Here is an 11,852-nt window from a genome sequence, read left to right as displayed (position 1 = left end):
GACCCCATGGACAATGATCCTCCAGGCCTTCCTGTCCTCTACCATTACCCAGAGTCCATTTAAGTTTGCACCGACTGCTTCAGTGACTCCATCCAGCCACCTCATTCTCCGTCGTCCCCTTCTTCTTTTGCCCTCGATCGCTCCCAGCATTAGGCTCTTCTCCAGGGAGTCCTTCCTTCACATGAGGTGGCCAAAGTCTTTGAGTTTCATCTTCAGGATCTGGCCTTCTAAAGAGCAGTCAGGGCTGATCTCCTCTAGGACTGACCGGTTTGTTCGCCTTGCAGTCCAAGGGACTCGCAAGAGTCTTCTCCAGCACCAGAGTTCAAAAGCCTCAATTCTCAATTAATTAATTCTAAATTAATGTTAAGTCCAATTAAATAGCTAGTAAACCCAAGTGGTGTACTTTTCAAGTGACTATTCTACAAAGACTAGACCACATATCGAAAACATGCAATTAAAAAAAAAATTACATCAAAATTGATTTAATTTAAAATGGAATGTAAACAAAACTGCATATTCAAGATAGTTTAATATGGATTTTCTGAATTAGAAACATTACTTTCTTATATGAAAATTACTAGTGTAATGACCAATTTCTCCCCAATCACTGAATTACTTTATTTACACATATAATACAGATTGCATTTGAAAACATTATTAAAATAAAATGCTTTAATAGATACAAAGGATCTCTTTTCTCCGTAACATAGCTTTACACGGTGTCCGAAGCACCCATTTAGAAGTAATTCTCTACTAGCATTAAGCTATTTAAGTGCAAACAGTTATTTATTTTTAGGAAAAACCCGATGATTGCAGCATCCATTCTCCTGAATTACAATTATTAAGCCAGAAAATTACTTTCATTTCCCATGACAGTATCCCAGGCTTTCCATCTCTGGTTAAAAAAAAAAAAAATCAGTGCAAAAAACCAAATAACCGTGAAGTACTACCCATTAAATTCACTTTTGATTTAAGAAACGTTTTATTTTACACTATATATCTTCTTCTATATAGACAGATCGATCTATATAGGTTAAATTACACTGAACTTGAAAAGTATAAAGAAACTGGGAAAGTTTCACTATTTAATCGCAACCACCAAAAGAACCATTTTTAAAGCAAAATTCTTCTTTCGGTGTGCAGACTAGAAAAATTAGATGTAAAAATAACGCATTACATTTTTTTTTAGTGTAAAACACTATGTGATTCACATAACTTCAGGTTTACACTCTGCCTGTCCAGAATTTGTGGGTTTCTCTGGCTGAACAGCCGCTTCTGGTTCCACTGCTATTACTTCTTGTTCTGTGTTCATAGATTTGCTAGCAGGAGAGTAGTGGCTATACTACTGTTCCACTTGGAGAATTGGCTTGGTTTTGGGATGGCAATAAACCCTGCAAACAAAGCAACTTACATTAATCCAGCAAGAGAACCCAACATTTGAGTTTTCTGAACACGTTCTAGATTCACTGCACAGTGGTTTTGCATACCCTTGGACGTCTGCTTGGAGGTGCTTGTGAATTTCACCTTTTTTTTTAACTTGGTAGCTTGCTTGTTTTCCACTGATGGCGTCACCCAAAAAACTGGGGCAGGGTGTGTGTTTTAAAGAGTCTCCATCTAGGAGTACTCAAGATTAACCACACTATGATGGTAGAAGCTTTCACAGCCTCGTATCTGGAAAACTGGCTCTACTCCGCAGAACTTTGTTGGAATACAGTAGTAAGCCTCCTAAGTGCCACGGGGCTCTTGGTTGTTTTTGTGGGATTTGAGAACACAATGGAAACATTAAAATTAGATCTCAGCTTGTTTTGCTTCCTAAAAAGCCATGATATTGAAGCATTAGGGGGAAACTAGGTGAGCTGTGAGATGTGTTTTTCACCTAAGATTCCTGGGGGGAAAGAAGAGAAGGCAACTGATCCTTGTCACTCTCCCTTGTAGATTATGGGCATCCTTGGCAAGTATGCCTTTCAGCCCAGAGAGTGTAGACTGATGGCATGAGCAATCTCATGCTGGAATGGTCATTCATAAGTGGGCAAGCTCCAGCCTGATGCTTGAAATGGCAGACCTCGGCCTTGTGGCCATAGGATCTCTTCGCAGAGGCAAGTTGTGAGGTGCTGGACTCTCTTCCCTAGGCCAAGAACTACTGGCTGGAGAAGATCCCACCCTGTTCTTGCAATTGGCCAGCTGGCTATCGGACATCCTACCCAACATATCTAAAGTCCCTGTTGTCTGTTGAGATGCTACATGGATCATCCTTCTGTGGAAGGAAGGCCCTCTGCAAGGAAGAAGGGGGTTGCCTGCAACTAAGCCCCTACAGTGTTATGCCAATGTATTTATAGCCAACAGCAGGGGTAGTCAAACTGCGGCCCTCCAGATGTCCATGGACTACAATTCCCAGGAGCCCCCTGCCAGCGAATGCTGGCAGGGGGCTCCTGGGAATTGTAGTCCATGGACATCTGGAGGGCCGCAGTTTGACTACCCCTGGCCTACAGGCTCAAAAAAAATGAGAAGGGAGATAGATACTACAAATCTTGAGGCTGGTCCTGCACGGTAAAGCACAGATAGCACTAATCAGGAACTAAGTAACAGTCAAAGCTGGCATGCTAAGCTTTTAAAGTGCTTGAAGAGACTGGCCTTCCCTCACCCTGTATCTACTAAACACATGATAATGGAATGACAAAGTAAATTTACGCCTAAACTGGCAAGACATTGCAAATACGGTGTTCCATTTTTTAAAAATAAAGTCCCTTCCCAATATCTGGTTTTGCCACCTTTTTTTCCCTTACCTCGTTTTTTGCCATTTGAGTTGGTCCAGCTCAAGATCCAAGTGCAATTGGAATGTAGAATTAGCTAGTTCCTCAGAGTCTACAGGAGCTCTTTCTGGCTCTGACCCAAATACTCACAAAATGAGATAAATACTCCCAGCTCTTGAAAACTAGGAACCTCCAGGCTGGAGGAAATCCATAGCTTCTCCAACATTTTCATCCCTTAACATCTTTTATTCTAAGGTTGAGGGAGTCCATATTTCCAGAGGTGCACAACAGACCCTTGAACTGAAATGGCAAAAGGAGACTTAAAGCGTCCGATCGGAATAATGTATGTTAAGAAGAACGAAGGGGGAAGGTAGTGAAGGAGAGCAATGTCAGACCTCTGAACTATGTGCAAAGCTAATACAGACCATACCACCATCCTCTTGGAGTGATTCCCTGCCCCCAACACAAATATCACAGGCAGAATTGTTGATGCCAATGGACAGTCCATTGTAATAAAAATGTTCTGTCAACATGAGCCTGGAACAACGCTTCATAAAAACAGTCTCACTGTCAGACCAAAGGTCCAGCTAAAAAAGCCTTGTTTAGATCCCACCCCAAAGCTCCACTGATCAAATGCAACCTCTCCACCTGGCCTCTCCAGCATCTAAAATGCCCCCCGTACTACTCCTGGGGAACAGGTTACTTAAAGGTCTGCTGCAGGAAGAGGGATGAAGAAGTTAGTGGCAGGATCTAATCCCTGGTCTTCCAACCCTGCCTTAACTGAACTTCTGGATGTAAAAGATGTTTATAAAAATTCACATTCCTCTTCCTTCATGGTGGTGTTGCTTTGTGCCTAGTGGCAGCCTGAGTTTGGAGTGTGTAGAGGTTCAGCATCCCCATAGCATGCATGTCTAGGCCAATGCTGTCACATTGCAATGCAACTATGCTGTGCTACATTTCAATGGCAGGTATTTAGGTGTGCAATCCCAATGTGAGGGAACGGTAGATGAGTTGTCTTGAGAGACCATGGAGACGCTCTTGCCCTTGTTCCACTCCTGGCACCTAACCTCCATGTGGATATAGGTTTGCCCTTTGGAGCAAAATACCGTCAGAAAAATTGATTTCATGGGGTGCAAGAAAATAGTGACAACTCACCCCACCCCCACCGTGTTTTGACTCACCACTAGAACATTGGCCCTAAAAGGGTAATATTCTTTCAGTTCTTAGACAGTCAAAACTCTGCTCCAGGAAAAGCTAAATTCTTTCACCAGTGTAATACAAATGTGCCCTTTTCCTTGATTTGTGCAACATTATAGCCGTTATTGTAAGTTTGCCCCACCAAGGAACTCCCCTCTTCCATCCTTCTTTGTCAGTCCTACGGAAGGGCAAGGCAGCACTAATCCTGACTGGCGACTCTGAGAACATTAATTATTTGATTTCTATACCGCCCTTCCATATGGCTCAGGGCGGTTTACATACAACATCATAGGGGATACATGGAACGAGTCAACATAGAACATAAGAGGCGGGCAATGGCACGTCCAGTTCAACATCCAGTTCAGCATAATTTATTTATTTATTTATTTTTAGATGGTACGTCCAGTTCAACATAAGAGGCGGGCAATGGCACGTCCAGTCCAACATTCTGTGTCACACAGGGGCCAAAACCCAGGTGTCATCAGTGGAGTCAGAGATTCAAGTATACAGAGCCTCACTGCCCCAGACAGTGCAAATGCTGGCAGGGGCTCATGGGAATTGTAGTCCATGGACATCTGGAGGGCCACAGGTTGACTACCCCTGGTCTAGACACCATTGTCCTTTCCCATACAACAGGCTTCACTGCTAGTAGATTTACACAAGGGCATCATGATACTGGCTGATGTGTTTTCAGTTCCCTTCCTAATAATCTCCACCCTAATATTTGCCTTTCTTATTGCGGCCACGCATCGAGTCAAATGTTTCCAGTGAGTTGCCTCCCATGACTCCAAGATCTCCCTCCTGGTCGGCTATGGTCAGCTCAGACCGCGTCAATGTGTATTTATAGTTAGACACTCTTCTTGAACTATTCATATATTTTCCAAGACCTCACGAGACGCTGTTCGTGCTTGTTGAAGCCTCTGTGTTGAGAATGAAAAGCCACGATCTTTCCTTAAAGTGAAGTTGTACTTCTCAAACGTACTGTCTTAGTTGCTGGGTATTAGATTCTACAGTAGACTCTGTGTTTGTATGGTCAACAGTACCTGCCTTAGGCCAAGTTGGCCCATCAGGTGATCTGCCTCTAAGGCCTATGATGGATAGACAGATAAAGTGGTCTTCTACCACTGTTGCAGAAGGCCACACCTAGGCCATAGCTGTGCCTGTCCTCAGTGTTTTTCAATAATTATTTATATAAATTCAGGAATATAGCTCCCACTGAGCCTTAGCCAATCATAATAAGTTTTTATTTTTAGCCCACCATTCCCCCAGAGCTCAGGGCAGGTAACGACATTTTTAAAAGCAACAGAACATATTAAAATAAAACTTACACTCTCAAAACCAAAATATCCCTGATTTATTTGATGCACAGGCTTGATTTGGAATCAGTTAAGATTTGCCCAGTTTCCAAATTGAATTGTTTTGTTCTTGATATCCATCCCAAATATTTGGGATGGGGAAAAGTACACATCTAAATGAACAAAGTTTTTGTCTAGTGGCACCTTTAAGAACAACAACATTTTATTCAAGATATATAAGCTTTTGTGTGCATGCTTTTGTGTGCACACTCCAGATACAATGAAATGGAAGTTACTTGTCCATACATATAGCGGGTGTACAGTAAACTAGCATACAACAAAATTAACATTCAAGGACCAAACAGAAACAACAAGCTTAGTTTATTTGTTTGGGCTTCATTGGGTGGAGGGACATAATAAAAGAAATAAACATGTTTATTTTAATTCAGAGGGGGTTTATTGTATTAATCAATGTTTTTATTGTAAGCCGCCATGAGTCCTTAGAGAAGTGGCAGGATATAAATCCAACTATAAATGATTAAATAAGATAGAAGATTAATGGCTAGGTGCATCCTTAATTGTGAAATGCTGAGACCATGCCGTTATGCTCCATTCATCTCCTCTAAAGCAGGGGTAGTCAAACTGTGGTCCTCCAAATGTCCATGGACTACAATTCCCGTGAGCCCCTGCCAGCGTTTGCTCATGGGAATTGAAGTCCATGGACATATGGAGGACCACAGGTTGACTACCCCTGCTCTAAAGCATGGAGAATACCTTACAGCATCTTCTTTGAAATGGGGTGATCGGCTGTATAATCTCCCCTGTCCCCAGATCAGAGAAAATATAATCCAATCTACCATTCCAAATATACTGCTTTTCTGTAAGATTGGCGAGAATACAGATGAAAAGGCTGAACGAGGTTAGCATATACAGCGAGATAAGAAACCAATATCCCTGTTAAGTCCTGGAGTTCCATTATTCTGAGTGTTGTGATAACTTGCAACTCAAACATTTCCCTTTCTAGTCTGTTCCTGAAGTTCACAATCACCCCACTTCAATAAAGAAGGTGCTGCAAGGTCACCTCCATGCTTGCGACGAGATGGATATAGCACAATGGCAGGGTCTCAGTTAATTAGTCTCTGCATTCCAAAATTACGGATACATCTGCCCATTCAATTTCAATTCTGACATGTTTATATCCCCGAAATTAAATCCAAACAAATGGTAGGTATATAAACTAAGCTTGTTACGCCAGTTAACCTGTTAAATATCTTCATTTTGTTGTATGCTTATTCACTGCTCACCCTCTACCTATAGGCATGGACTGGTAACTTCCAATTCACTATATCTGAACAAGTATGCTGCACACAAAAACTTATATAAGAAATTGTTGGTCTTAAAATTACCGCCAGACTCAAACTTTGTTCCACTGCTTCAGACCAACATATCTCCCCACCTGACTAAATCTAAATGAGTCATTCTTGCTAGCAAGAAGTGTCATTCTTGTTCCTTTCTCTCAACAGGGTATCCAAATACTTGCATAACTCTACACCCAGTCCCTGGTTCTATAACTGAAAGGTGGGGAAATACAATTCCACTAAGCATTCCCAACTGCTCAGATGCACCTAAAACCCTCTTTTAGACCCGAGATATTACTTTGAAGACAATTTTGTTTGATTCTAATAAACCCAGCACAAGTCTTTAGGGCCAAATTCAAAGCAATAAATCACCACAAAGTGTAAACACATCTTGATGTGTCGGACAATATGTAGTTGCCGCATACAGCTTAAGTTGTCGTCCTTCTTGGAGAGAAGCCCAAATGCCACTCACTCGTACTCTACTTAGATCCAGGTTTAATTACTGTACTGTGGAACTACTTTCGAATATTATCTGGAAACCTCCCTCTGGTCAGTCCATACCAACCAGAGCTAAGATGAGCCACAGAGAACATACTACAGAGTGGTATCAGAAGAGCTTCCCTGCATTCCAGACTGCTTCTGAACAGCTGGGTTTGAGTTCTGTAGCATCTTATGACAAACAAAATCTGGGGGTATGAACTTTCAAGAGTCAACACTCTCTTTGTCAATCCTGTGGTGAGAAGGGGCTTTTCTGTGGGGGAAGTGTACTTTTACAACACCCACCCAAATTAATCTAGTGTCTATGGGAGTCGCCTGCAGGCTCAAGGTGAAATCCAGAGTGTTTACCAGGGATCTTATTACTAGATCCAGGACAACTATAGTTTACAGTAGGGGTAGTCAAACTGCGGCCCTCCAGATGTCCATGGCTACAATTCCCATGAGCCCCTGCCAGCGAATGCTGGCAGGAGCTCCTGGGAATTGTAGTCCATGGACTTCTGGAGGGCCGCAGTTTGACTACCCCTGGTTTACAGCTTTCCCAATAGATAGTTGGAATGTGATACTATTACAATTGTTCAGGTTATTGATTGGGACTAATCATGCAACCCCCTTGAGTGGCAGAACAAGAATTCCTCGAGTAAATAAAAGCACAGCAGCCTCTCTTAATTTTACTTACACAATGCATGCAACCCCTCAATTTTAAGAACTGAAGATTGATCCAAATTCAACTACAGTTTAGATGCAGCTCGGTTTAAACCGGTGGTTAAATAGGCTTTAATGTCAAACAATCTGAGATACCCATCAACTTTGTGACGTGCCTGTGCAAACCACGTTTATTCACCCCATTTAATTCTGCTGAAGCTGAGATGGAGTTCAAGAGCTGCACAGAGAGCCTGAAGGCAGAAAGTTCAATTTACAGAGCAGGAGAACCAGGAAGCCTAAAGAAAGGGACTCCGAAGAGGAATGGCAAATCATAGAAATTCTGATTGTGCATCTCAAATGAGGACATTGGTGATCCAGTATCAGTGTGTACATGAAAAACAACACAGAAGTATCGGCACAAACATCAAGTCTGCCACATGACAAGCACATTAGTTTGAGTGCCTCGCATACTTGATGCTCAGAAAAAAAAACACCCCTGGATTTAGCTTTCCCATTTACCATCAGAGGATACCAGCTGAGCTGTCAAATAAGGCTAGGACTAGAACAGACAGTATGCTACACCTGGGTAGTCTAAAGCCCTGGCTCATGACACCTACCTGCCAGAGAATCCTGCAATTTAAGCTGAAGCTACTATTAGATTTAAGTGAATTATTTCCCCCGCTTTCTACTTCTATGCCCAACGAACCACCCTGAAATCACCATATGCCCTTCCTTTACAGTTTACAGACGAAGGGGGGGGGGTATGCTGAAATACTTCTCTCATATATCAGTTCCTGATCCTATATCTGCTAAGGCTAGTCTGCTTCTTCCAGGAATGAATCAATTTCTTCCCCAAAGCTGTTCTGACTGAGCAGTAATATTAGGGCTCTCTCAGCCCCACCTCCCTCACAGGGTGTCTGTTGTGGGGAGACAAAAGGGAAGGCAATTGGAAGTTGCTTTGGGACTCCTAGTAGAGAAAAGCAGCAAACAAGAACCAATTCTTATTACCCTAGATGCATTCTTGTCCTCGTACACAAAGCATGCAAGATAGCTTCCTTTATGATAAATTTGTTGTTGTTGTTATGTGCGAAGTCGTGTCCGACCCATCGCGACCCCATGGACAATGATCCTCCAGGCCTTCCTGTCCTCTACCATTCCCCGGAGTCCATTTAAGCTTGCACCTACTGCTTCAGTGACTCCATCCAGCCACCTCATTCTCTGTCGTCCCCTTCTTCTTTTGCCCTCAATCGCTCCCAGCATTAGGCTCTTCTCCAGGGAGTCCTTCCTTCTCATGAGGTGGCCAAAGTATTTGAGTTTCATCTTCAGGATCTGGCCTTCTAAAGAGCAGTCAGGGCTGATCTCCTCTAGGACTGACCGGTTTGTTCGCCTTGCAGTCCAAGGGACTCGCAAGAGTCTTCTCCAGCACCAGAGTTCAAAAGCCTCAATTCTTTGACGCTCGGCCTTCCTTATGGTCCAACTTTCGCAGCCATACATTGCAACTGGGAATACCATAGCCTTGACTAAACGCACTTTTGTTGGCAAGGTGATGTCTCTGCTTTTTAGGATGCTGTCTAGATTTGCCATAGCTTTCCTCCCCAGGAGCAAGCGTCTTTTAATTTCTTTGCTGCAGTCCCCATCTGCAGTGATCTTGGAGCCCAGGAAAATAAAATCTGTCACTATCTCCATTTCTTCCCCATCTATTTGCCAGGAATTGAGAGGGCCGGATGCCATGATCTTTGTTTTCTTGATGTTGAGTTTCAAGCCAACTTTTGCACTCTCCTCCTTCACCCGCATCAACAGGCTCTTTAGTTCCTCTTCACTTTCTGCCATTAGAGTGGTATCATCTGCATATCTGAGGTTGTTGATATTTCTCCCTGCAATCTTGATCCCAATTTGTGACTCCTCTAATCCCGCCTTTCTCATGATGTGCTCTGCATACAAGTTAAATAGGCAAGGCGACAATATACAGCCTTGCCGAACTCCTTTCTCAATTTTGAACCAGTCAGTGATTCCATGTTCAGTTCTCACTGTTGCTTCTTGACCTGCATATAAATTTCTCAAGAGACAAATAAGATGCTCTGGCATTCCCATCTCTTTAAGAACTTGCCACAATTTGTTGTGCTCCACACAATCAAAGGCTTTAGCATAGTCAATGAAGCAGAAGTATACGTTCTTCTGGTACTCCCTAGCTTTCTCCATGATCCAGCGTATGTTGGCAATTTGATCTCTAGTTCCTCTGCCTCTTCGAAATCCTGCCTGTACTTCTGGAAGTTCTCGGTCCACATATTGCTGGAGCCTAGCTTGTAGGATTTTGAGCATAACTTTGCTAGCATGAGAAATTAGTGCAATGGTGCGGTAGTTTGAACATTCTTTGGCATTGCCCTTCTTTGGGATTGGAATGTAAACTGACCTTTTCCAATCATGTGGCCATTGTTGAGTTTTCCAAATTTGCTGGCATATTGAGTGTAGCACTTTTACTGCATCGTCCTTTAAGATTTTGAATAGTTCAACTGGAATGCTGTCACCACCACTAGCTTTATTGTTGCTCAGACTTCCTAAGGCACATTTGACTTCACATTCCAGGATGTCTGGCTCCAGGTCAGTAACTACCCCATTGTGGTTATCAGGGATGTTAAGCTCGCTCTTGTATAGTTGTTCTGTATAATTTTGCCACCTTTGTTTAATCTCTTCTGCTTCTGTGAGGTCCCTACCATTTTGGTCCCTTATCATACCCAATTTTGCATGAAACGTTCTCTTCATATCTCCAGTTTTCTTGAAGAGATCTCTGGTCCTCCCCATTCTATTGTTTTCTTCTATTTGTTTGCACTGTTCATTTAAGAAGGCATTCTTATCTCTTCTAGCTTTTCTCTGGAATTCTGCATTCAATTGGGTGTATCTTTCTCTTTCTCCCTTGCCTTTCACTTCCCTTCTCTCCTTAGCTATTTGTAAAGCTTCCTCAGACAGCCATTTTGATTTCTTGCATTTCTTTTTCTTTGGGATGGTTTTAGTTGCTACCTCTTGTACAATATTGCGAACCTCCATCCATAGTTCTTCAGGCACTCTATCTATCAGATCTAATTCCTTAAATCTATTTGTCACCTCTACTGTGTATTCTTCGGGGATATGATTTAGTTCATACCTGAGTGGCCTAGTGCTTTTCCCTACTTTCTTCAATTTAAGCCTAAATTTTGCAACAAGAAGCTCATGATCTGAACCACAATCAGCTCCTGGTCTTGTTTTTATTGACTGGATAGAACTTTTCCATCTTTGGCTGCAGAGCACATAGTCAATCTGATTTCTGTGTTGACCGTCTGGTGATGTCCATGTGTAGAGTCGTCTCTTGGGTTGTTGGAAAAGAGTGTTTGCTATGACCATTGTATTCTCTTGACAAAATTCTACCAGCCTGTGCCCTGCTTCATTTTGTACTCCAAGGCCAAACTTGCCTGTTATCCCAGTTATCTTTTGGCTTCCTACTTTAGCATTCCAATCCCCCATGATGATAAGCACATCATTTCTGGGCGTTGCTTCTAGAAGGTGTTGTAGGGCTTCATAGAACTGATCAATTTCATCCTCTTCCGCAGCAGTGGTTGGGGCATAGACCTGGATCACTGTGATGTTGAATGGTTTGCCTTGGATTCGAACTGAGATCATTCTGTCATTTTGGGGATTGTATCCCAAGACTGCTTTTCCTACTCTCTTATTGATTATGAAGGCTACTCCATTTCTTCTGCGAGATTCTTGTCCACAGTAGTATACCTGATGGTCATCTGAATTAAATTCACCCATTCCTGTCCATTTTAGTTCACTGATTCCTAAAATGTCAATGTTCAGTCTTGTCATTTCTTGTTTGACCACGTCCAGCTTGCCTTGATTCATGGATCTGACGTTCCAGGTTCCTATGGAATAAAAATCTTTACAGCATCGGACTGTCTTTTCGCCACCAGTTACTTCCACAACTGAGCGTCCTTTCGGCTTTGGCCCAGTCGCTTCATTCATTCTGGCGCTACTTGTACTAGCCGTCTGCTCATCCCCAGTAGCATATTGGACACCTTCCGACCTGAGGGGCTCATCTTCCGGCGTCATATCGTTATGCCTATTGGAACTGTCCATAG

General features: G+C 42.7%; 1 protein-coding gene across 1 annotated transcript in view; it reads right to left on the bottom strand.

Annotated features, from left to right (window-relative positions):
• Nucleotides 1-503: 503 nt before the first annotated feature.
• Nucleotides 504-11,852, bottom strand: part of WDR20 (WD repeat domain 20) — a 59,806-nt gene continuing 48,457 nt past the window's right edge. The window contains exon 4 of the mRNA XM_077323715.1: nucleotides 504-1,391. Within this exon, the coding sequence (XP_077179830.1) occupies nucleotides 1,338-1,391 (54 nt within the window). The 3' untranslated portion in view covers nucleotides 504-1,337. The remainder of the gene's footprint in view (nucleotides 1,392-11,852) is intronic.

This window comes from Paroedura picta, chromosome 2 (assembly GCF_049243985.1).
Source record: "Paroedura picta isolate Pp20150507F chromosome 2, Ppicta_v3.0, whole genome shotgun sequence".
Lineage (NCBI taxonomy): Eukaryota > Metazoa > Chordata > Lepidosauria > Squamata > Gekkonidae > Paroedura > Paroedura picta.
This window is presented reverse-complemented; position numbering and strand designations above follow the sequence as displayed.